The 25,065-nt window shown below is 46.8% G+C and overlaps 1 protein-coding gene and 1 pseudogene across 2 annotated transcripts in view; one reads left to right on the top strand and one right to left on the bottom strand.

Moving 5' to 3' along the window:
• The window catches only part of LUC7L2 (LUC7 like 2, pre-mRNA splicing factor), a 172,186-nt gene that overhangs the window by 88,589 nt on the left and 58,532 nt on the right, over positions 1 to 25,065 (top strand). For both annotated transcript variants that reach the window (XM_086958807.1, XM_086958805.1), the window contains 3 exons: positions 5,058 to 5,201; positions 5,389 to 5,565; positions 8,326 to 8,423. In XM_086958807.1, coding sequence (XP_086814933.1) covers positions 5,058 to 5,201; positions 5,389 to 5,565; positions 8,326 to 8,423 — 419 coding nt within the window. The remainder of the gene's footprint in view (positions 1 to 5,057; positions 5,202 to 5,388; positions 5,566 to 8,325; positions 8,424 to 25,065) is intronic.
• LOC147748112 (non-selective voltage-gated ion channel VDAC2 pseudogene) lies at positions 24,014 to 24,568 on the bottom strand (annotated as a pseudogene).

Here is a 25,065-nt window from a genome sequence, read left to right as displayed (position 1 = left end):
GCGAACCACCGTGCTGCCGGCAGCAGCTGTGCCGCATAGTAGTACAAGTCAAATCTAGGTGCCTCCAACCCCTCTCCTCCCATGTTCGGACCACGGTGTGGAGGGCGACTCGGCTGCGCCGTCCCGCCCAGAGCAATGACGTGAGCAGCGTGTTAAGTGTGCGAAAGATTCGCGAGGGGAGTGGACACAGGGAATTCTGGAGGACATAAAGCGTCCTGGGGAGCATCACCATCTTTGCAATGGCCAATCTCCCCATAAGAGATAATGGCAAGGAGTTCCAGAAAGTGACCGATTGCTGCAGGACCGAATAACTCGGTCAATATTGCGGGCCAACCCCTGTGCATCCGCAGATGTTACCTGGATGCCGAGATACCGGAACGCCTCTTGCTCCCATTGCAACCTGAGATTTGGCAGGTCCGTCAGTGGTCCGCCGCCGTAGCCCGCCAGAGGGAAAATCAGGGACGTCCCACAGTTGATTGTCAGTCCCGAGGCCGCACCAAATCGATCCAAGTGCTGTAGGAGGACCGGCACAGACTCCCGCGGGGACATTAAATAGAAGAGGGCGTCATCCGCATATAAAGAGATCTCATTGCACGTCTCGCCCACTGTTATGCCCCATCGCGCCATGTCGGCCGGACCTGGACTGCCAGAGGCTCGATCGCCAGGGCGAAAGAAGCGGCGAGAGGGGACATCCCTGCCGCGTGCCCCGGCCCAATAGCCATTCTTCCGAACGTGCTGCGCCTAGCCGCACTCTGGCCCGGGGGGCTTTGTACAAGATGCGGATCCAGCGACAGAAGCCGGGGCCCATCGCCACCATCCGGAGGACCTCTAAAAGGTACCCCCAGTCCACGGTGTCGAAGGCTTTAATGAGGTCTATCGACACCAGGACCATTTGGTCCTCTCTGTCTCGCACCTCGTGGATGATGTGGTTCAGTCGTCTCAAATTCATGGCGGTGTTGCGGCCCGGGATAAATCAACATTGGTCAGGGTGTACCAAGTGCGCCATGTGTGGCACCAACCGGGCAGCCAAAAGTTTAGTTAGAACCTTCACATCAGTATTTATCATGGTGATGGGCCGATATGCCGCAGGGTCGCCACCATCCCCACCCGGTTTCAGGATCATGCAGATCTCCCCCTGATTCATACTGGGCGGAAGTGCCTCCCGTTCAAATGCCTCCAGGTACACTTGCAAGAGGGGTTGGGCGAGGGTGTCCGCAAATGATTGGTAGAATTCGGAGGGGTAGCCATCTCCTCCCGGGGATTTAGCCCTCGGCAGGCCAGCCATTGCCACTTTCACCTCTCAGAGCGTCAAAACCGCATCCAATTCCTCCGCAGCTTCTCGTGGGAGTGTCTGTAGGGTAAGTCCCTGGAGATAAGGGAGGAAGGAGTCCGCCGTAATCGTGGGATCCGCTGCATACACTGTCTGCAGATGGGAGCGCAGGACCCGAAGGATACCTGCCTCTGAGTGCACCATTCCTCCTGTGGGGCCTCTCAGGGCCACAATCCTCTCTGGGGCGAACTCACGCTGAAGGATCGAAGCCAACAGTCTGCCCGATTTGTCCCCTTCCTGATGGAGGCGCTGCCGATACTGGCCCAGTGTGCACTTGTCTAGGCGATTAAGTATATCATGGACACACATGCCAGCCGTCCGTTCCGACTCCTGAGCCAGGTCGTCGGGGTCTGGCAAGGTATGCAGATGCAGGAGTGCATCTTTCGCATCCTGCAATTCCCGAAGTAGCTGCTTCTGGACTCCATAGGTGATGGCCATACACTCACCCCGAACGACCGCCTTCAGAGCATCCCACTTGGTGGAGAAGGCAAGATCCCCACCATCCCAGTTCAAGTCAAGGTAATTCGTGAGGGCAGTCTCCACATGGTCCTTCCCTACCTGGTCCTGCAACAGATCTATCGGCATCCTCCAAGTGTGAGGGCGGGAGGGCTGGGTCTCCCACTGTTCAACGCACGTTACTGGAGAGTGATCGGACTAAAAAACGGGCCTGATGGGTGACCGTTGGAAAGAGAGAAGCGTCCACATTGGCCGCCAGTACCCTGTCTAGTCTACTATGTGTATTATGGGTGGGGGAGAAACACGTAAATAATTTTTGAGTCGAATTACCCAGGCGCCACACATCACTGAATCCCAGGTTCTGCATCACCTCTCTAAGTTGTGCTGTCATGCGCGGTTTCGTCCCTGCGCGGGGAGGGGACCTATCTAATACAGGGTCCAACACCCAATTAAAGTCCCCAAACCATAGCAGTGGGCCCTCCAGATCCGATACAAGGACCTCCTGTAGGTGCAAAAAGAAGTCCGGGTCGTCTACGTTAGGTGCGTATGAATTGAAAATGGAGAGTTCCCTCCCATCCAGTTTCACCCGCAAGAGCAGGTACCTGCCATTGATATCCGCCTCCACATATTATCATTTCAATATTTTTAACATTGCATACCCCATACCTGTCGAGAGTGTTGCCTTATGGCGCCATGGCACCGGCACACACACACTTTTAGTAACTTGCATAGAAAGACAGTGTTGTATACTTATATCTGGTACATATAGCCTAAAAAGTTTAATCACAAAAACAGAACTTTGCTCACCATACTGCAAAGAATAAAACCGAAACGTGAAAGCTACTTATGCATGCATGTGGGAATGTTGAAACCCGGGATCAGGTTAGGTTGTTGTATGCTTTGATTTTATAATGGGGAAAGTGTGTTTATTATGCGAGTGAAGGGCTGGCACGTAACACACTTTAACAGTTACAACATGTTATGTAACTCGCAACTTGTTTTTTTTTTTTTTTTTGCGACAGCGAAAGCGATCGCTTTCAGTGCTGCTTTTTTTTTTCTCTACTTTTAAATACTCTTTTTGCTTCCAGAGCAACCAGTCTACCCGGTGTTCAATTTCGGTGTACTTTATTGAGAACTTTCTAGCCTGTTCGGGTTTTTTTGCTCTGTTTTAAGTCACAAAATCTTGGTTGTTGGAATGTAAAGCTAAAGTTCAGTCAAAGAACTGCTAGCAGGGAGTGAGAGGTAATGGACAAATCTGCTCTGTCTTGTCTGTGTTTTTACTGTTTACTTCTGGAATGTGTTTGAGACGAGCGACTTCTTAAGACCGAAGATACAGATGCAGCATGGTGGGGTTAGGACCTGCCGGAACTATAAAGCAGTGGTATCCGCATTGTCCAGACCTAGTGCATCATTCCAGGGCGCCCACAGGGCAGCATTAACTCTTACATTTAATGTTCTTCAGATTAACTCTGAAATGTAATATTTTTCAGACCTTAGCACTCGCATCGAGCATCTGACTTAAGTTGATGTATTTCCTAACGGTTCCATCTCTGAATGCATGATAGTTTTGATAAAGTAAAGCATTATATCTGCAGCGTCCCCTCCCGGGGGAAGTGACTGCTAAATGATCCCAATGATGTTGTATCTCTGCCTGCTAGTTACTGCTGCAGGGCTTCCACTGCTGATAAGATGGCCCCTGCACCACAAATCACTCAAATGCACGCACCCCTAAAACACTCATCTTTCTTTTCAGCAGATCTCACTTTTGTACATTCATTCTACAATATTGCATGTAATTATTGTCTCGCACACTTTCTGAAAAGCAGCTTGCAAAGTACCACGTCCAGGATTTTACAGCTTTTTTGTACACAATATTTAGCTTTTTTTATGACTGCAATTGTTTAAAAATCACACTGACCTATTTAAACTATTCTGGCCAATAACGATCCGCTAGACGTAACCATTAATGTATGTTGTTTGTACTATATGGTTTGTAGAAATTATGTGGTGCTTCTTATATTGTCAGAGTGCATGTTTGAAAGATTGGGGTTATCTTTGGCCTTTGTGTGGCGGTTGAGTGGAGTGCATAAGACTCGCAGACATTCTCCGTTCAAGGAGCACTAACTTTCTAGCTGAAGCGCTCTTCAAAAGTGTGAACACAGAGGCAAAACATAGGAATATGGTTGGTAGGTACCAGCATGTACATTAGTCGTGGTCTTATAATGTGTGAATGGAAAAGTCAGGGTTTTATGTATTTTGTATATAAACCACTTGCATGCAGTATTAGAAGGAAACTGCCTTTCATATTCAATAAATAATCAAATCCACTACACATAATATGACATCAATCCACATAATTGAACTCAATAACACAACACATACATCTAATCCACACTACAGAATTCCACATCATGCCACAAAATTCTACACACACCACATAATTAAACTCCACATACCATTCCACAACACAAAATACCATTACACATAATTACTCAATAATCCACAATCCTACTAAATTTAATACCACTTAATTACTACACACAACATTCTACCATGCCACATAATATAATACACTCCACACCATTTCACCCCACACGATTCCACAGCGAACTATTTTAATTCTACCCACATAATTCCACTACACACCACATGCATACACTCCATAACACATGGCTAAAAGACATTGCCGTTTACAATGCCATTAGCTCTAACTCAAATAAATCCGAGACCTATTGCATTTCCAATGCATGTTGTTTTCTTGGGTACCCCTCCAATCCTGAAATCTGAGTCCATTTCTGCGGTCTTATCTGTTTGAACAAGAGCAGTTCATCAAGTTTCATTGAAAGCTGGACATGTCAACTTCATAAAGCTATATGGGGACTTGAATCACAATATGCCTTCTGGGTTTGTAGGTTAATTTCTTGGACTTTAAACCAACCCGGAGGTAGTTGAAGATCACCTGCCTGTCCATGCAGGAAGTTACCATACGAAGGGTCCCATCTTATTTTAATACTTTGCTTTTATGAAAATGTTTAGTGAGTGTTCTGATGTTATTGTTTATCACATGGTTTTGTAGTTTTAATGTAGATGAAGTTAGTATTGTTCCTCCAGCATTGTGCAGCCTTTTTTGCACTTGCAAACATTTCTCTCTCATGTCTTTGGAGGAAGTAATGTTTGAAAAAGACCCCATGCTGGACAGTAGAATCGAATGGCTTAATTTTCTGGTCTTCAGCCAGCTGTATTGGCTCTGACTTTTCTCTCTGCCTAATAGGCTGAAAAAGTCCATGAGTGGAATGAGGAAATTGGGAAGCTGCTAGCTAAAGCGGAGCAGCAGGGAGCTGAAGGGAATGTAGAGGAGTCTCAGAAAGTGATGGATGAGGTGGAGCGAGCAAGAGCCAATAAAAGAGAAGCAGAGGTATGTCTTCCATAAATACTTTGCTTACTTCTCTGTTCATTGTGTTCGTAAATCGTAATTTAGTATTTAAAGATTTTGCATTGGATGCATCTAGTGACTGTATCAGCAAGCATTAACCCTACTTCACTGTATATCAAGTCCCAGTCTGAAGCTCAGTAACATCAATTGTCTGTTTTATTCTCCTTAGGACATTTATCGCAACTCTATGCCAGCCTCCAGTTTCCAGCAGCAGAAGCTGCGTGTGTGCGAGGTTTGCTCTGCCTATCTTGGTCTCCACGATAATGATCGGAGGCTCGCAGATCACTTTGGTGGCAAGCTGCACTTAGGGTTCATCGAAATCAGAGAAAAGTTGGAATTGCTGAGGGTAAGTCCCAACAGAAGGTTCAGCCACGGTGAACCTTGGAAGAGTGATGTGGTCTTTTAATTTAGCAGGGATTGTTGGAAGATGATAGGAGTCCATAGTGTGAATATTGTCCCTAGTAGAACTGTGTGCATATTGTGGCTGACTGGGGTGGATAATTGTGATGGACGTCCTGGACACAAGATTTCTGTTAAGTTTCAGGGCTACTGAGATTTCTTTTTTAAGGATAGGCCAAAAGCCTTTTAAAGTTCAAACGTTTTTTTTCCTTATTTTCATTCCAAGATTGCACAAATAGGGCCATAGCATAAAGAAGTTGTTTTTGATGAATTTCATTAAATTGTCAATATCCCTCCCAAAGGCCCTAAATCCGATTAAGCATTGACAGAATGGTCAATTTAGTGAACTAACAAAAGAATACAGTATGGGTAGCCTGTTCATATGAACATCTATAACGAGAAATTCAGAAATGCACTACTTCCTTCTAAATGTAGCTGGAGACATGGTATGTACAGAGGAGTTGCTTGGCAGAGTGAATTAGTCAGTTCACTCTTATGTGTGTGTGGGGGGGGGGAGGAATCTTCACACAATCCTTTGATTGCTCTTAGCAATATTTCACATTTTTGTCAATCACACTTTGTAGATAGTAAAATGAAATGGAGCTTGGCTTAACAGTAGCAGTAAATGAAGCACTTGAGCCCCCATAAATACTGGTCCATTTTTTTCTTTGGTTAAAGTGCTTGATGTTTGGATATATTGACCTGTCATTGTCGCAATGCTACTTATCAATCACCCTTGCAGGTTCATTTGTTATCTTTGGTGTCATGATTACGTGTTGTTGGTTTTGTCTTTTTTTGTTTTTTTTGTTCAAGTAGACATAGGCACAGGTTTTCTTAAAAATGCAATGAAAAGTATGGCCCTTGGTCGAGAGTACATACTATGCATACTTTATCTTCTGAATTTTGTATTTATTTATATTGGTGGGGGTGGTAACCCTCTTAAGTGACGGAACATCTTGCCACTGCTAGTGCAGTCTGTTTAGCAATAAGACCCTACTTTATATTAAAGGCCAAAATGTTAATTCATTATGGGATTGTCATTCTAGGACAGCTGAGGGCATCATAAACAAAGTTGCCCTACTATTATCAAACTCTTACCTTAACAAAAAGCCATACCTGTTGGTTTTTCCATTACTTGTTCCAAAATCCAACATATTCTACAGAGACAGTTTTACGTAGAGTTGTATGATAGGAGGGCAATTACGTACTACATGCAAGAGAACGACTGGTCAAATCAAGACTTATTGCTCCACAACCTAAAGATTCAGCATTAACTAAGGAAACCGAAGCAAGATGGATTGTGGATCGTGGAGTGGTGTGGCTCATTGGTTAGAGGCGGCAGACCCGGAAGCAGAGAACGGCCCGGGACCAGGGTTCAATTCCCGACGCGGCAGGGTCGTGGACCAGGGTCAGCGGACTCAATAATTCTCGCCTCGGTGCCTACTCTAACCAGGGATCACACTCGGCAACTCTGGGCATTAGCTTGCCTTATCTCTACAACTGCCCCCCACATTCGCCGGGGATGCCTGGTTTCACCTTGGAGATACCCAGTAGGGACCATCTCACCGGGATAGCCAGGGCGGGTTCCCCAGCGGTCTACAGCGCCACGACGCCTCTGGGCAGCAATGCGCTTTACAAGACACATACATACATACATGCATACATACATTGTGCATCTTATTCATTTGTGGCGTTCTTTAGCTAATACATCAGTTAATTTTTCCTTAAATCCTATTTGTATAGCTTCTACATGGTCTTCTCTTTGTACCCGTATAAAACATTTGGTAGTTATTTAGTCACATAGGAAAGTAGTTCAGACATTATTAAAATGTTGGCCAATACTCATACAAATAACTATTGTACCCCTACATAATCAGTGAACCTATAATAGGCTTGTACTGCAAACAAAACTAGGTTACTTATGTGTAACATTTTTACAGCTTGAAATTATTCTAGAATCGCACAACGTTTTCTTCCCTCATAGAAGGGAGGAGTTAGTGCCCACTTTAAGAAAGGAAGGTAATAAAAATCAAAATAATCGAAAATGATGGTTATTTATTAGAGCACTGTGGACATTTTGTAATATTGACTGTGCCTATGGTCGACACTCAGTTAAAACTTAATGCAGGGTAAATTTCCAGACCCAACCGCTGAATAGTGTAAGCATACCCAACCTGTGAATCTAGCAGAGTTTCAGGTCAAAAATGTTTTGCATATATGTAACTTGTTTAATCTTTTCAAGCATTTCACTGACAGCAAGGTCATGAGTTATGAGAGCAGCGCAATCTATACATTTTGGTGTGTATGTGACTAGCCATCAATCAGGCCATCTATAAATGGGATATTTATTTAATAATAAGCAGTCTTGAGTAACATCTTTTTTTAAGCCTCATTAAAACTCAAGTGGGTAAAATGTATATATTAGTTTTATGTGATGATATTGTAAGGCTTCAACTATCTAATTTTTAATTTCACCTGCAAGACATTTTTGATTCGGTTGTTGAAATTGAATGGTGTGCGGAGCCTTGAAAAATATTCCTTGGTCACCTGTATAGATCTTACGGTGCTATTTCAGCTGGTACTGTCTTTATGCATTTGTGTTTTTTTTTTTTAACATATAGCTTCCAGTATGAAATAAGGTGTTCAAAGAGTCTAAAACAGAGTTTAATTAATTTTTATTGTCTTATTTCCTTTTTCTCATCCTTAGAAACTTGTAGCTGAAAAGCAGGAAAAGCGCAATATGGATAGACTGAAACGCAGAGAGGAGAGGGAGAGAGAAGAGCGAGAAGAGAGGGAGAGACTGAAGTAAGGTTTAGCTCCATCCTTTTCTTGACAAGATTCCTGGAATCTGCTGTAGCCAAAACGCATTTTCTTTGGTTGATTATTATATTTTGATAACTGACACTAAGTCTTTAGCTTGTCCTCAATATCCATGTCCTTCCTACTCTTTGGCACCTCAAGTTAAAAACGAATTGCCATGAGTTCAGAACTTTAATGAGGTTCTCTTCCAGGGGGATCCTCATCAATAGTCATAAGTACTAGAATATTCCCGCCCATGCGCGGGACCCCGGAAACACAATCATATATGTGGCCCACATATATGTATTGCAAGGACTCCCCCATTATATCATAAAAGAATACATTCGAAACCGGGGAAAACAACGGCAGAATATGTTTTAAAACTGTTTTAATGCTTAGCAGTCAGCATAGGACTGAAAGCATATACAGCTCTCAGGCTGCATTGCAGAAACATAGCCTAAAAAGGCTGACAAGCTAACTCATAGCAACATAGAGACAAACTGGCACTGTGCCTTTAAGGCAGTCATGACCCCCAGCTTCCCATCATGCCTCGGGGTGACAGGTTAGTTGTTATTTCAGGCTCCTTCAGGAAGGATCCTGGTTACACAGCTCCACGTCTTTCATCTTTTGAAATAAGGTTCGGTCTTTTTTTTGGGACAGTTTTGAGCAATTTTTCCTCTCAAAATAAAATCTCTTTTGACCCCTGCCCTTCTTGTGGAAAAAAGGCCATTTCAGACTCTCATGAGGTCTGTATTCTTTGTTTGCCTAAGGACCATGTTCCTGAGACTTGTCCTCATTGTCAGACCCTGTCCAAAAGGACAGAGAAAGGATCCGTCTTTATGGGCTGGCAGAAAAGTCTTCCAGAGGCAGGTCACTGGTGATGAAGAACTCCAAGAGAGCGAGATCTCCAACCAGAACGAAGGTCCCTCGCCCTTCAACTTCAGCGTCTATCTCGGCACTGAAAAATCTACCACCGGTGGGTCATTTGTCCGAGAAAAGACCATAGATGGCAGGCGCCGTCGAGAAGACATTGTCATTCAGGTACGTCGTTGAAGAATCATGATCCTCCGCTGTCGTCAACCCGGCGGTGATTAGCGTTGAGTAGCAGAAGCCCTCTGCCATTGTCAACTAGGCAACGATCGGCTTCGAGGAGTAACTGCCCTCTGCCGTAGTCAACCCGGCGTCGAGGAGTAGAAGTCCCCCGCTGTCGTCGGCTCAACGTTCGGCGTCGAGGGCAGGTACCCCTCAGTCGTCGTCAGTCCATCGACGTTGAGGGGCAGGAGTCCTCCGCTGTTGTCAACACGGTGACGATCGGTGCTGAGGATCGGAACCCCCTCTGCCGTCGTGTCGACTACGATCAGTGTAGAGGATTAGCAGCCCTCCGCCGTCACCTCGGCGCCGAGGAGGAAGAGCTCTCCGCCGTCGTCAACACGGCGTCGAGAAGCAGAGGCCCTTCATCTGCATGACGACGTTCGGTGTCGAGGAGCAGAGCCCCTCCTCTGTCGTCTGCTCATCGATGTTCGACGTCTATACGAAGGGATGTTCAGGCGTCCTCTGCAAGGGACTCTACATCGAGGAACAGGGAAGCGTTGTCGAGACCGGGTACAACAGACCGGACATAGACGTCGAGAAGGACGAGAGGCACACACACGACGTCAAGACCCACTTCAGTGAGGTCTGGAGAAGGATCGGTAGTTCTAGTAACAAAATCAGAGTCACGCCACTGTTCCTCTCATTCATCAAGACATCCTTCAATGAGGCATTCACCATCTGCCTCTCCAGAAAGGTGTTCAAGCAGACCAAGTCATAGGTCTCCTTCACAGCACAGGGAGGCTTCCCCTGCTGTGCAGTTGTCTCCCTGCATCACAGGAGTAAAGATACAGGGCAGCACAGCGGATGCAAGAATACCCCAGTCCTCTTCATAGGTCACCTCTACAGAGATTGGTGCAGGAAGTGGACAGATCGCATTCACCCAGACGTGAAGAGCGAACTGGCATCTCACGGGAGCGTAGACATAGTTCCCATCGCAAAAGAAGGTCACCTATGTGGTCTTCCTCTTCCACTCAATCCTCGAAGAGGGACTATTCTCCCACTCTATCGGACAGCCCTTTGTTGAGAGTGTGTCCGATAGATGACATTAACACCTATCATGATGTGCTTCAGAGAGGGGCTCTGAAGCTGAACATTGAGATGTCTACCCCTCAGGTGGCAACAACAGTTATCTTTGAGACTGCATCAGAGAGCAGCCTCTAGTCCGTTGCTTCCCCTGGTTCCTGGTCTTCTGGAACCCGTGATGGACATTTTCCTGACACCAGCTGCGATTAAGGCCACACCGGCTAGGATTCAAAAGAAATACAAGCCGGCTGCCACAGACCCTGTGTTCTTGAAGACCGATCCGCCTGCGGACTCTGTTATAATTGCGGCAGCAAGAAAAACGCATGCTGTGGCTGCTTCTACATCGGTCCCGCCCGATAAAGAAAGTAGGTCCCAGGACTCTTGGTACGTAACGTTTGCAGGTCTGCAGCATCATCACTAAAGGTCTCCAGTGCAGCAGCCTTATTAGGTCGCTATGACCGGGCCTTGTGGGTCTCCTTGGACCACTTCAAAGAGAAGTTGCCAAAAGAGGATCAAAAGGACTTTGAGGAGGTCATCACGGAAGGGTCGCTTGTTGCCAACCAAGTGATCAGCACGGCAGCGGATGGTGCTACACAGTCGTCGCACTCATATGCCCATGGGATTTGCGCCAGGAGATCCTCCTGGTTGAGACTGACGGCTCTCAAGCCAGATGCCCAACAGATGATTCTGAATCTCCCTTTTTCTGGCTCTTCCCTGTTTGGCACCCATATAGATGAGTAAATTGGTAGGATGAAGGGAGAGCTCGATACCTTCAAAGCCATTGGATTGGAAAAGAAGGAGTTTAAGCATCAGTACAGACCCAACCAACGCAAGGGCTACCAACAGAGGGTTCAAAACCAGCCAAGGCAAGTCGCAGTATCAAGGCCGTAAATCCAACAGAGGTAGAGGAGATCACCAGAAGCAGTCCTCTAACACGGCCAGGTCGGCAGGGAAGCAATGAGCAGGAGCTTCCTCTAGCGCCGTTGCCCACTCCAGTGGGAGGAAGTGCTTCACATCATCTGGAAGAGTGGTGCAGCATAACAAAAGATCGTTGGGTTCTTATTATACTGTGCAATGGGTACGCACTACGTTTTTGTGTACTTCCAAAGGACATTCCTCCGAAAAGATCTCGTCTCCACCAGTTGAAGTTGCTTCGGCAAGAAGTGATAACCCTTCTGTGAAAAAAGGCCATAGAAGAGGTTCCTTACATGCAGCGAGGGAAGGGAGTCTACTCCAGGTACTTTCTTGTGCCCAAAAAAGATCAGGAGCACAAGTTGAGACCTATCCTGGACCTTCGCTTGCTGAACAAAATCATTGTGAAGAAGTTTCGCATGTTGGCCCTTCATCAAATATGTCCACATCTACAAGCAGGAGATTGGTTGTGTTCGGTTGACCTCCAAGATGCAAACTTCCATATACCTATCATTCCACATCATCGCAAAGATCTTCGATTCGTGGTCGGCGACAAGCGCTCTCAGTACAAGGTCTTGCCATTCGGACTAAAATCTGCCCCACAAGTCTTTACCAAGTGCATGGCAGTGGTGGCGGCTGCCCTACACAGAAAAGGTCTGTTCGTCTACCCTTACTTGGACGATTGGCTCCTCAAAGGGCCAACGCGACGATTGGCTCCTCAAAGGGCCAATGCCTCAAAAAGTAAGGGATGATTTCCAAGTCTGTCTAAATCTGCTCTACAGACTTGGTCTTCATGTGAACATGGAGAAATCAGTCCAACAGCCTACCCAGACAATCCATTATTTGGGATCGACTCTGGACTCAAACAAAGGAAGAGCGTTTCCTTCGGAGGAGAGACTTTCCTCAATGCAGCAGAAATGCAAAGCTCTGCTTCGGACAGATCGCCCAGATATGTGGCATCTCTACGGGGGGTCAATGGCCTCCTGCATATTTCTCATTCCCAACGCCAGGCTGAGAATGAGACCGTTGCAGCAAGATCTAGAAGACAAATGGGACCAAGCAACTGGTTGCTGGGAGGATGTTGCTGCATCGTTATCAACATTTTGAACAGTTTGAGCTGGAAACATTTTTTTCTTTTTGTTAAAATCTTCACATTATGCAGCAGATAATGGTTTATGTGGCAAAGGTGGCAGAGCTATAATTATGTGGAGGCACATTCGATCGCATAATTCTGTGGCCCTGCTTATAGCAGAACAATCCAATACAGAATGGCCCCTGCTATTCCTGCTGGAGAAAGTGACACAGTCACAGACATCATGTGAACAGTCTGGGCCCTGGCATGTGCATGCAGGAGGCCCCCTCCACTCCCAGGGAGGCGCCCTCAGCATCCTAGCAGGCACAGCTGCTGCAATCCAGAACAGAGGTGGCCCCCACCTCTTCAAGGACCCCGGCATTTCTACAGGACTCTGGCACTCTGCTCACACTTGCACACTTGGACACTCAGGCGGACCAGGGAGTTCCTCTCTCGCGGCAGCAGTGCCTGGGTTCGGGCACCCGTATTTGCATGCTCATTTGCATATGTCCCGCAAGTACTGGAAACAAGCTGTGTCCTGCTGCAAACAGTTGTGTTGTTGTATTTCACAGGCCTCTGCTGGGACCCACACTTTCTGGCCCTATTCGAGGGTCTTTTCTGTGCCCGCCTCGAAGGGGCTTTAATAAAATATAGCGCTTGACGGAGATGCTTGTGTGTGATATGAGTGTGGCGCCCACTTAGAAATCTGTTGCCAGTGTTGCACGATTGTGGCTGTATTAGGGCCTTGGGCGTCATCTATTTGATTTGTGCGCTCGTGACAGCATGAAGAGGCGGGCAAACATCCTTACATATGAAAATAAAATATATATATATATATAAACGACTCCAGAGTCCCAGAATTCCAGTGTTAGAGCCTGCGGTGAGCTAATATACGCTCAGGTATGAAGTGCGTTGCTTTGTATTTTTATTGAACAGGCGTCATTTTAAATCTAACTCCTTTTACTTCTACGCGTATTTCCACAATCCACCAATCTAACCCTCCAGAATCACCTCTAAACACGGAACAAACTCCCAAATAAAATCACACATCCACGCGCCAATAAACAGTCACTGTTAAAGGTTGGCTCTGGCTGTTAAGCACAAAAAACGCCAATATGAAGACCGCGCACTGATGCCATAAAAATGATTAAAAGCGCTATGCAAAGTTATAACATCATACTCGAGGAGCTACCGAGCGATGGAAGATGTGTCTAAAGAGGCAAATTAGTCACCCCACTGTGTGTGATTGAATCGACTCGCCCATCAGTTATTGGTTGGGTTTGGGACGACCTGGGGCATTTTAAGAGGTACCCGCGGCTCCTTCTCTGTAGTCTGTGACCCGAATGGGGTCTAGTCCCGGCGCATGAGGCCACCCCCGGGCAGAGGTCACCCCACAACCCTCGCGCACTGAGGGTCACTGCAGGAGCTGTGTTAGTAATTGTGAACGACCTTCTAGGGCTCAATGTAAATATGTAAGCGCTATATGTCTTCTTCTACACCAGATGACTGAGTTACATAACCAGAAGCTGACCCCCTCCCCCACTACACGCACACGCACACACACACACCTTAGTTTTACAATCATTCATAACGTACTTTCTGGATAGCGCTAAAAACTTGCTTCTACTGTCGGGCGGCTTCGTAGGTCTGTAAACACAAGTATTACGATTACCCTACTTGGCTGAGTCAGCCCATCCTTATTCGAACCTGTGAAAGCTTTTGTGCCCGGTTCGCACAAACCCGAAACAAAAATAAAACAGGAAAGTATAACAGAGGAAATAAGGCACGGGCATATAATGGTATAAAGGGCCGTGCCACTCACCTGTCCAGTATTCTGTGCTTCAAGAGCTGGGCGAGGAGGCCAGCGGCCCAGTGCTCACCCGTGGGGTGGAGCACGCAGGATGGGGTGCAATGAGCTGTCAGTCCTGAGGGTAAGTGTTCAGTCCTGAATGAACAGGACGTGTAGAACAGACTCCGCGGCACTGCACACTGCTATGCTGAAATGCGTGGTCCTGGGGTGGAGTCTGTAGTGCTGAGGAAAACTGTCGTTTTACAGTAGTGAACTGTCCTTGTTTTAAGTGCACATCCCTATGCTGAAAGGCGTGGTCCTGGGGTGGAGTGTTCAGTGCTGAGGGAAAATGTGTCATTTCACAACAAAGTGAGCTACCCATGTGTGAAATGCAATCCGAATGATGAAGTGCGTGACCCTGGGGTGGAGTGCCTAGTCCTGAGGTAGAGTGTCCGGGGCTTAGGGAAAATGCGTCGTTTCACAACAAAGTGAGCTGCCCTCTTGTGAAATGCACCGCCCTGTGATGAAATGCATGGCTTTGGGTTGAGTACTGGGATGGAGCGCAAATTTCGGGGCCGAAGTGAGATGTGTTTGAATGGAGTGAGCAGGCCTGGGATGAACTGCACAGTCCGGAGCAGAAGTGAGTTGCCCTTCACGATGGAGTGCGCTGTTGTATATCGAAGTGCAGGGCGGGCCGAAGTGCGCTGTTTCAACGGAGTGTGCAGACCTGGTTGAAGGTCCTCTGTGCTGGCACCCATCGCACAATGGCAGACAGTGCGATGCCAGTGCGTTTTGAGTAGACGATGACGTCAGACTCTCACGAGAGGAGTCTGCAGCTCCAGGAGAGGAGCATCATCGCGTCATCCTCTTCGCCCGCCCCATCCACAGATTACCTCCAATCAGAGCAAGGGCTAGACGAGCTACTCCTGGGGTCTCCTCGAGCTACCGGTAGCTCGCGATCGACCGGTTTGAGACCCCGGATCTAAACAAACAGGTTGGTATGCGCTCTCACCCTCTCTCCCTTGATGCTCAAGCGATCTGGCACTGGCTTCTGGCTCGGAACCTCTCCCTAGTGGCAGTGCACCTTCCGGGAGAGCAGAAAGTACGAGCAGACGTGCTCAGTCGGCACTTCGAAGATCAGCCAGACTGGGTGCTGCACAACGAGGTGGTATATGCAAACACAACAGGTGATGGACCGAATGTGGATCAATGTCACACACTCAACCCAGTCCAAAGATCTGGGCCCAAATCCATCGTTTTTTTGCACTCCACACCACCCTGGGTTAGACAATGGCGATATGCAAATCAGCTCTGACCCTGTGCCCCATGGGAACAGTCCAGTCCGAACTACAAAAGCCATGTCCTTCCCAGTAGTTCGGACTGGACTGTTCCCATGGGGCCATTGGACCCAGGGTGGTGTGGAGTGCAAAAAACGATGGATTTAGGCCCAGATCCTTGTACTGGGGTGAATTTAAGACATTGATCTACATTCTGTCCATCAAATTGTTTTTTGTAATTTTCTCCCTGAGTGTACTGGGGTAGCTCAGACGTGGGTCCCAGAGCCTCCACACCACTGGAGTCAAGCTAGCCGGGCTGATGAGAGGTGTTATCTCGAAACCGGTCCGGTCCTTGGATGCTTGATTCCGGTCTGGGAAAGATATGGCTGTTGTAGTTCGGACTGGACTGTTCCCATGGGGCACAGGGTCAGAGCTGATTTGCATAAAGCCATTATCTGACCCATGGTGGTGTGGAGTGCAAAAAATGATGGATTTAGGCCCAGATCCTTGTACTGGGGTGAATTTAAGACATTGATCTACATTCTGTCCATCAAATTGTTTTTTGTAATTTTCCGCACAACGAGGTGGTGGCAGATATTTTCCAGCAGTGGGGTCGTCCGACAATAGATTTGTTTGCACACGACAAACAAAAAATGTCACGCCTTCGCATCCAGATTCCACCATCCAGGGACAAGGGGGAATGCGCTTTTGATGGATTGGTCAGAGACATTTGCATACGCCTTTCCTCCTCTGCCTCTGATCCCGAAGGTGGTGTCCAAGCTCATCAGATCCAACATGAAGATGATTCTGATAGCTCCAGACTGGCCACGTCAGTGGTGGTACTCTGACCTTCTGCAGTTGTCGGTACTCCCCCCACAGGAGACTACCTTTATAGAGCAGACCTGCTGACCAAGATGGACAGGAAGATTCTCCATCCCAGCCTTCCTTCTCTGAACTTGGCAGCATGGCTCCTGAGGTCCTACAATACAGACACTTGAATCTGCCGCAGGAATGCATGCACATTCTGAAAGCGGCTAAGAGGCCTTCCACAAGAGCGTCCTAAGCTTTTAAGTGGAAGAGATTCTACCTATGGTGTGTTGCAAATCATTTTGACCCTACAAAGGGGCAGGAGGAAGTGGCTCTTCCTTACCTCCTTTATTTTGCTAAAGCGGGTCTCAAATGTACCTTGATCAGGGTTTATTTGTCAGCCATTACGGCATACAGAAAATCACCCAACCAACCTTCTTTTTAGGTCTCGCAGACGTAAAAAGCAGGCGTAAGCCTGCTGTCTGCGAGACATCTTTTGCTGGCGTGTTAGAAGGAATGTGAGACGGAGCTCAAGCACGAGCGTCGCTGTCTGATTCCTCCTCGGGGGCGCGCACGGCACCACACACGCATGCGCATACACAGACTCAATCACACACAGTCACGCATGCGCTCACACATTCCCACACGCACACACTCACCCCCCCCTCAGGCATACACACAGACAGGCAGGCAGGCAGGCAGGCACGCGCGCGCACACACACACACACCCCCCTCCCCCACCACCACTCCTCACGGGGCTCACACGCACACGCACACACACGCACGTGCGCGCGCACACACACATATACACATATCCCCCCTCCACTCACCGTGCTCGAGTCGCCTCGCTGAGCTCCTTTTCTCCACACGCGGGGCACTTCTGTGGATCTTCACGCTACCTCGGCGCTCTCCCTCCATGATGGGAGCCCGCATCAACGCGCAACACCGGCCTCTTCCGGCCGCCTCACAGGCCCCGCCCATGTCACGGGCAAGGATGCCTGACTTCCTGGTTTTGCCCCCGCCAGCAACTCTGCTTCCTGAAAGCGTGCAGCAACCTAGACCGGTAACTTGGGATTGCGGGCAAATTACTTGTTTTTTTCATGTGTTGTGTGCAGATGTGTTTCACAGTAGATGTTGTCTTTGTACGTTTGTTGGGTGGCCGTGATACTTCAGTTTTCTGGCAGGCTTGCATGGTTGCTATACTCGCTATACTTGTTACCAACTTAAGGCAGAAGCAGCTGCATTATTTACTGGGTTGAGCTTGCATGAAGACTTGTGTGTGGGCATGCGATAATTGAAAACAAATGCATCCGTTTCACGGTGAGGCAACTTGGTGTGCGCTGAGCCGCGATCTCATAACCCAAGCTCGGCTTGTTACTATTGCAGTGGGACTTCGTGCCAATTTGCTCTACTACTGTTTACTGATTGTGGTCTTTACAACTCCAAATAGTGGGCATGTCATATCTTAAAGTTACATTTTTTTTACTCTATTTGTACATTTAGCACGTTTCCGGTGTTGTCGGTATTGCTGCTGCTTGTGGTGTCCATCGAACTGCAGTTTGATTGAAGGTGCGCTCTCTTTGTGCACCAAGTCAACAAACTATGCAGCTGCTCGTACAATACGTACATGTCGTATTTATTTTATGGCAAAATAAATTGTGACATAAAGGAGTCATTGTCATCTAACTTTAGGTCACTTAACGTCATAAGTTTAATCGGCGAGAGACAGTTCAATCTCGCAGTTCAGCAGTAAAACAATTAAGTAGACTTTCACAGGTGCCTCAACATCTTTAAAATAGCAACTAAGGTGTATGTAGACACAGTTGATTTGCTTGATCGGTAAACAGTTGTAGACATGTTAAAAACAATACCTGTGCATTCCATAAATGGTGAGTTAGGACGTGGCAGTAGGAAGGTGATGTGTCATGAGGGGTGAAGTCTCACAGTCCACTTATACATTTCCTTTTTTGGTCTGGCTTGACAGCTCAGATGTAGCTGACCTTAATTGTTACTTCAGAGAGGGACTGGGGCTCCATCCAGATGGTGGCTGAAGAACAGCTCTTGGGTGGGAAAAGGCTGTGTGTGTCCACAGAAAGACTGCTTACACTCCAATCAGTTGTGATGTTTTTTTTCTTCTATAAAGCTGCTTGAGCGGCCGGTTCTTTTGCCCGCCAGATAAGGCTCAGTAGCACGCAGGAGATGGAGCTGTCTCTCCCTCTAGGTCGAACACATGCTTCTGTGATACTATTAAATAACAGCTTTTGTAGTCCTAGCCCCCCCACTCCCTTTCCTTACAATCAGAAGAGTGAAGGTATTAGAGATCGGCAGTGTATGCCTGGGGCTATGCTAATCTACATGCATTTTAGGTACTTTAACTTGGCAGTCCTTGAAAGAATGGTGTTTTTTTTCTTTATTATTGCTTTCTTATTCTTCTGCCTTTCTGTGATTGCTGGCGATAAACGTGATATGCTGTGATGCCTGTATCTTGAAGAGTAACATGCTTTGATAATTATTAGCACAATGCCCTCACACTCGTGAGAGGAGGGTGACTGCAGTGCGAATGTTAAGTGATTTGTTGGTGAGAGGTGTATGAGTGGTGTGTAAGTGTAGGGTGAGTGGTCTGAGAAAGTGCGGGGTGAGTGGTGGATGAGTGCAGAATGAGGCGTGCGTGCGTATGAGTACAATGTGAGAGGACTGTGAGTGCAGGATGAGAGACTTGAGAGTCTGTAGGGTGAGCAGTGTGTGAATGTGTAGGGTGAGCAGTGTGTGAGTGTGCAGCGTGAGCAGTGAGTGAGTGTGCAGGGTGAACATTGTGTGAGTGTGCAGGGTGAGCACAGCACCCTCACACACACTGCACCCTCACACACACTGCAAACACTGCACCTTCACACACTGCACCTTCACACACTGCACCTTCACACACTGCACCTTCACACACTGCACCTTCACACACTGCACCTTCACACACTGCACCTTCACACACTGCACCTTCACACACTGCACCTTCACACACTGCACCCTCACACACTGCACCCTCACACACTGCACCCTCACACACACTGCACCCTCACACACACTGCACCCTCACACACACTGCACCCTCACACACACTGCACCCTCACACACACTGCACCCTCACACACACTGCACCCTCACACACACTGCACCCTCACACACACTGCACCCTCACACACACTGCACCCTCACACTCTGTACCCTCACACTCTGTACCCTCACACTCTGCACCCTCACACTCTGCACCCTCACACTCTGCACCCTCACACACTCTGCAATGGAACATACAAACTAAATACTACTCAGTGCCACATAATTACATGCCCCATAATTACACTGCACTCAATGCAACATACACTCCAAATACCACTCAGTGCCACATAGTTATATGCAACATTATTACACTGCACACAATGCAACATACACTCCAAATACCACTCAGTGCCACATAATTACACGCCACATTATTACACTGTACTCAATGCAGCATACACTCCAAATTCCACTCAGTGCCACATAACTACACACCACATAATTACACAGTACTCAATGCAACATACGCTCCAAATACCACTCAGTACCACATAATTATATGCTACATAATTACACTGCACTCAATGCAACATACACTCCAAACAATACCACTCAGTGCCACATAATTACACGCCACACAATTACACTCTACTGAATACAACATACACTCCACACAACACCACTCAGTGCCACATCATTATATGCAACATTATTACACTGTACTCAATGCAGCATACACTCCAAATTCCACTCAGTGCCACATAACTACACACCACATAATTACACAGTACTCAATGCAACATACGCTCCAAATACCACTCAGTGCCACATAATTACACGCCACATTATTACACTGTACTCAATGCAGCATACACTCCAAATTCCACTCAGTGCCACATAACTACACACCACATAATTACACAGTACTCAATGCAACATACGCTCCAAATACCACTCAGTACCACATAATTATATGCTACATAATTACACTGCACTCAATGCAACATACACTCCAAACAATACCACTCAGTGCCACATAATTACACGCCACACAATTACACTCTACTGAATACAACATACACTCCACACAACACCACTCAGTGCCACATAATTATATGCAACATAATTGCACTGCACTCAATGCAACATACACTCCAAATACCACTCAGTGCCACATAATTATACGCCACATAATTACACTGCACTCAATGCAACATACACTCCAAATACCACTCTATCGCCCTCCCTCTACTATCGCCCTCTATCTATCGCACTCATTCTTTCTATCTATCGCATCACCACAGCATCACTCAGCACCACCACAGCATCACTCAGGGGCACCACAACATCACTATGCACTACCACAGCATCACTGAACGCCACAGCATCACTCGCCGCCATCCCAACATCACTCAGCACCACCACAGCATCAATCTGTGCAACCATTCAACAACAACTGGTTCAAATATGTTCTCTCAATGTTTCAAGCTTTATTACAAATGTCACAAAAAGATGTTAATATTTCACTTCTGTTCTTGAATTTTTGTCACAATAAAATACAATGAACATAATCTTCACAAAAGTTATTTACAAAAGCTATTACCATTATAAATTACAATAACTTTTATTTAAGTATTAATTATTTAAAAAATTAAAACCCATTATTATTTGTAATATCAATACATCTAAGTTACGTAAATACAACACATATTGCATTACAAATTCTATAGGTGTCACATTTGCGAAAGCTAAAAATTTTGGCATTGTAAATGACAAAGCTATTAATTTCGCTATTTTCAAAACCAACACATAAATAAAAAAAATTCATTTACAATACCAATAGCTCAAACTTTCCTAATGCGAGACCTATTGCATTGCAAATGCTTGTTTTCAATTACAGGTGGTTAAGGATTTCCTACAGTGGTTGAAGAAAGTGTATCACCCGGTTCGAACTCCTTCTCCCTCTTGTGAATTGAATCTGGTGCTGTCTAGATTGATGGCGCCTCCTTTTGAGCCCATTCATAAAGCCAAATTACAGCACCTGATGTGGAAAACCTCTTTTCTGGTAGCGATAACATCAGCGTGCAGAATACGTGAGATTCAAGCGCTGTGTGTAAAAGAACCGTATACTGTGTTTCACCACCAACAGGGTAGTGTGAAGGGCTCACCCAGATTTTTTGCCAAAAGTTATATCTGATTTCCATATTAATCAGTTAATCTCCCTGCCGTCCTTTTTTCCCAATCCCGCAACTCCTGCGGAGCGTTTGCTCCACTCCTTGTACCTTAAGAGTGCTCAAATTCTATTTGGGGGGTACAAAGGGCATACGGGAATCAGATCAATTGTTTTTTAATTATGGTGCCATGAGAACAGGTTTCCCAGCCTCCAAAAGATCCATTTCAAGATGGATAGTGTCCTGTATAAAATTGGCCTACCAGTTGGTGCATGAACCCTTTTTGTTGTCTCCTAAAGCACATTCCACTAGGGGAAAAGAGGCCACAGTAGCTTTCTTGCATGATGTTCCAATGTCAGAAATTTGCAAGGCAGCAACCTGGAGATCGGTTCACACTTTCACAGGGCATTATTGTCTAGAATCCGATTCCAGAGCGGATACTCAGTGTGCCAGGCCTCCTTGAGGAATCTTTTCGGATAGTAATGTATCTATCCAGGCTTAGTTATCTACCCTGGTTGGCGTGTTCATCACGTACAGTTACGCCCTGTGGCAATCTCCTGTCTCCTTTGCAAACCTCCTGCAGTCACTTTCACTTTCCCTCTGCCCCCCCCTCCACCGTCTACTCCACGCCCGGCAACGCTCCTGAAGTGCTCCCTTAGTCTATCACAGCACACCAGCACAATTATGAAGGGCTCACCTACCACACCGCTCTCCAGCACCCAGATCTGTCCCATCCTCAGGGGTCGCAGCTCTCCTTACCTGTGTAGGTCTCGCAAGTAAAGTCCATAGGATCGCAGCTAGTGCCCGCGCCATTGCTGCTGGCGGCAGCGGGATGCGCCCCTGCTCCCCGTCGTTACACCCACGCATCTTCCTGAGGCTCCGGCTCCCTCTCGGCTGCCCGTGTGCCCCCGCACAACTCCTTGCTCCGCCAGCAACTCTTTGCTCGCGCGCCCGTCTCGCACTCCAGCAGCCTCCAAGCCCAGACGGCCGCGCCGCTGACGTAGGCCGCGTGCGCACACATCTCCCGCTTGTTTACAAAAGCGATCGGTCCCGCTGGTTTCATTTATGTAGTCTACACTATGATGTAAGGTACAGGTGTAATGTTTTATTCCTAGGTGGTACATTTGCAGGATACCAAAAGGATTTTGGACAAAGGTGACATAACAAAATTAGTGGATTTTTTTTCAAAACATCCAATGATCTGGTTTGCATCAATATTGGAGACAATAACATAATGGTGTACACCGTTCAACATTTCAGAAAAATCCAATCCATTCCTGCAGGCAGGTGCAGTACGAGACATTTAAATAATGGGGAAAGGGTCAGCCTTTTCCAGGGTCCGATAACCACCAATTCAACTAGAAACAAGCTAACAGGCCATGGTTTAAATACATAAAAATACAGCTTGTTCCGGTTCCATCCACAGGAGCGAGGCAAACGCTGCGGTCGTGTTTCAAAAAATGCATCGTTAAGGCCAAATTCATCAAATCGCTTTCCTATCGGTTTGCTGTAATGGGGGTGTAGCAGGGGTTTCTGCTCATATACAGAACTGTGCATAGAGACTTGGAACCTCAGTGAATTCGGGTGTGCCAAAACTCACCTCAGCATCCAAAATCCCCTACCAGACTAGCTATCAGTGCCTCATTGGTTCTTACCGACCCCCAATGATTAGACAACCCAGAACATGGACTTAGAACACCTCGGGTAACGTGGAACACATGAACACTCTTTCGTTATACTAACATATCAATCCAGAACGAGGAGTCCATGAGGACACGTGAGAGTTTGAAATGTTAATTTCGAATGCAGTGTTCTCAAACGCAGTATCTTGGCTAATAAGAGCAAACATATTATAAGGAACAAGGTTAACAGCATGGTTACTATTCCATAAAAAACAAAGGGTGAAAGCATGTTAAAATGCCAAAGGAAAAAGGTTGAAATAGAACCTCAGTTTACCCTCCCTAGCTAATATATTATATCTACAGAAGGTCTCTTTGGGTTTGGAAGGGCGGGCCCATACCTTTGGGTTCAGCAACAATGGATCACATCATCTCCTGCACCAACTCTCTGCATACGGATATTCATCAAGTGTGTGTTCATCCTGCTTCACGCAGTGCCTTATTAAACACGCCTAAACCCAAAATTGGCCACAGCTGCATCCATATTATCTCTACTCTGTGTGCTGATCAATCCAAACAATAAGCGCTGTGTTGAAATACCCTTGAAGGCCTCGGCACTCACTGTACAGACATAGCATACCAGGCAAGGCTGATATTATAAGCAAACATGTAATTCTCATGTAAAGCAAAATACCTAACTAGGCCAAAAGCTTTAATAACAAAATGTGTCTTGTGCAGAGGCAGCAGAAAAGGAAAAATGGCGTCTAAATTTCTAACAAGCTCATGCTAACTTAACACAGTGCAAAGGTGAAACCAATAAACAAGACAGGGGCCCCTTCTCGCCTCCAATTCGCCAAACCCCACCTTGTGACCTCCGGCATTGAAGTTCTTTCCATCTACGAGTGCAGAGAGTGAGTTTCACACCTGGCCACAGGGTCTGGGTGTAACCAACACTGACTAGGCTAGAGTTATTTACTTTCACAGAGACAGTAGCAGACGGATCCAGCTTGGCCGCTACTCCAAAGCGAGTAATGTTGTTGCCTGCTGTCCAGGCTAGGTTGACTGCAGTGTCCAGATTGTCACTCACTTTCTGGTAAATGGATCCCCCATAATCAGACCCGTCATTGACAGTGGTGTGCAGCTGGAAGTCACCGGTTTTATATCCAACGGAAAATTTATTCTTGGAAAGCTTAGATTTGGCACTATCAAAAGTCATCTGGTATCCAGCCTTCATAGCCAAAAAACAGCAGAACCATGGATTGCAGGGCCAGCAAAATCGAAGTCCACATCACAGCCAAGGTTTTGCAGCGTGAATCTTTCTGGATTCACTATGCTGTGCATATTCCGCGGTCTTGTGGTTGGGTCCGGATTCGTAGTCTTCTTCTTTGTTTTTTTTTTTTTTTTTTTTTTTTCGTCGCCCAGGTGGGCGTCGGCGTCACCCCTTCCTGGGTGTATTTCCGGTGACGTCGGCATGCTTCCTGCGGAAGCTCCCACCCTTGGGCGCCATCTTCAGATTCTTTTTTCCGCGGTCGGGTCTGGATCGTTCCCGTTGGGCTCCAGACATTTTTGGAGAAAGTACTAGGAAAAGATTGAAAATGGAGAAGATATCGAAGGAAGAAGACTACGAAAGACTTCACCGAACACTGCCCGGCGAAAGGAAGGAGAATTAATCGAGGACTTCGACGATCGTCGACGTTCGCGCGGCCAGGGAGGCCTAAACACTCGATGATGGACAACACGCCGTTCAAGTTCTGCCCTAACTGCCACCACAAGTTCGCGCAGAAAGACCAGCACCCGGTTTGCAACCTTTGCCTACCGGTAGACCACAGAAGCCAAGA

The sequence above is a fragment of the Lissotriton vulgaris genome, chromosome 1_1 (assembly GCF_964263255.1).
Source record: "Lissotriton vulgaris chromosome 1_1, aLisVul1.2, whole genome shotgun sequence".
Taxonomy (NCBI): domain Eukaryota; kingdom Metazoa; phylum Chordata; class Amphibia; order Caudata; family Salamandridae; genus Lissotriton; species Lissotriton vulgaris.
The sequence above is the reverse complement of the archived record's forward strand: the minus strand, read 5'-3'. Positions and strand labels throughout refer to the sequence as shown.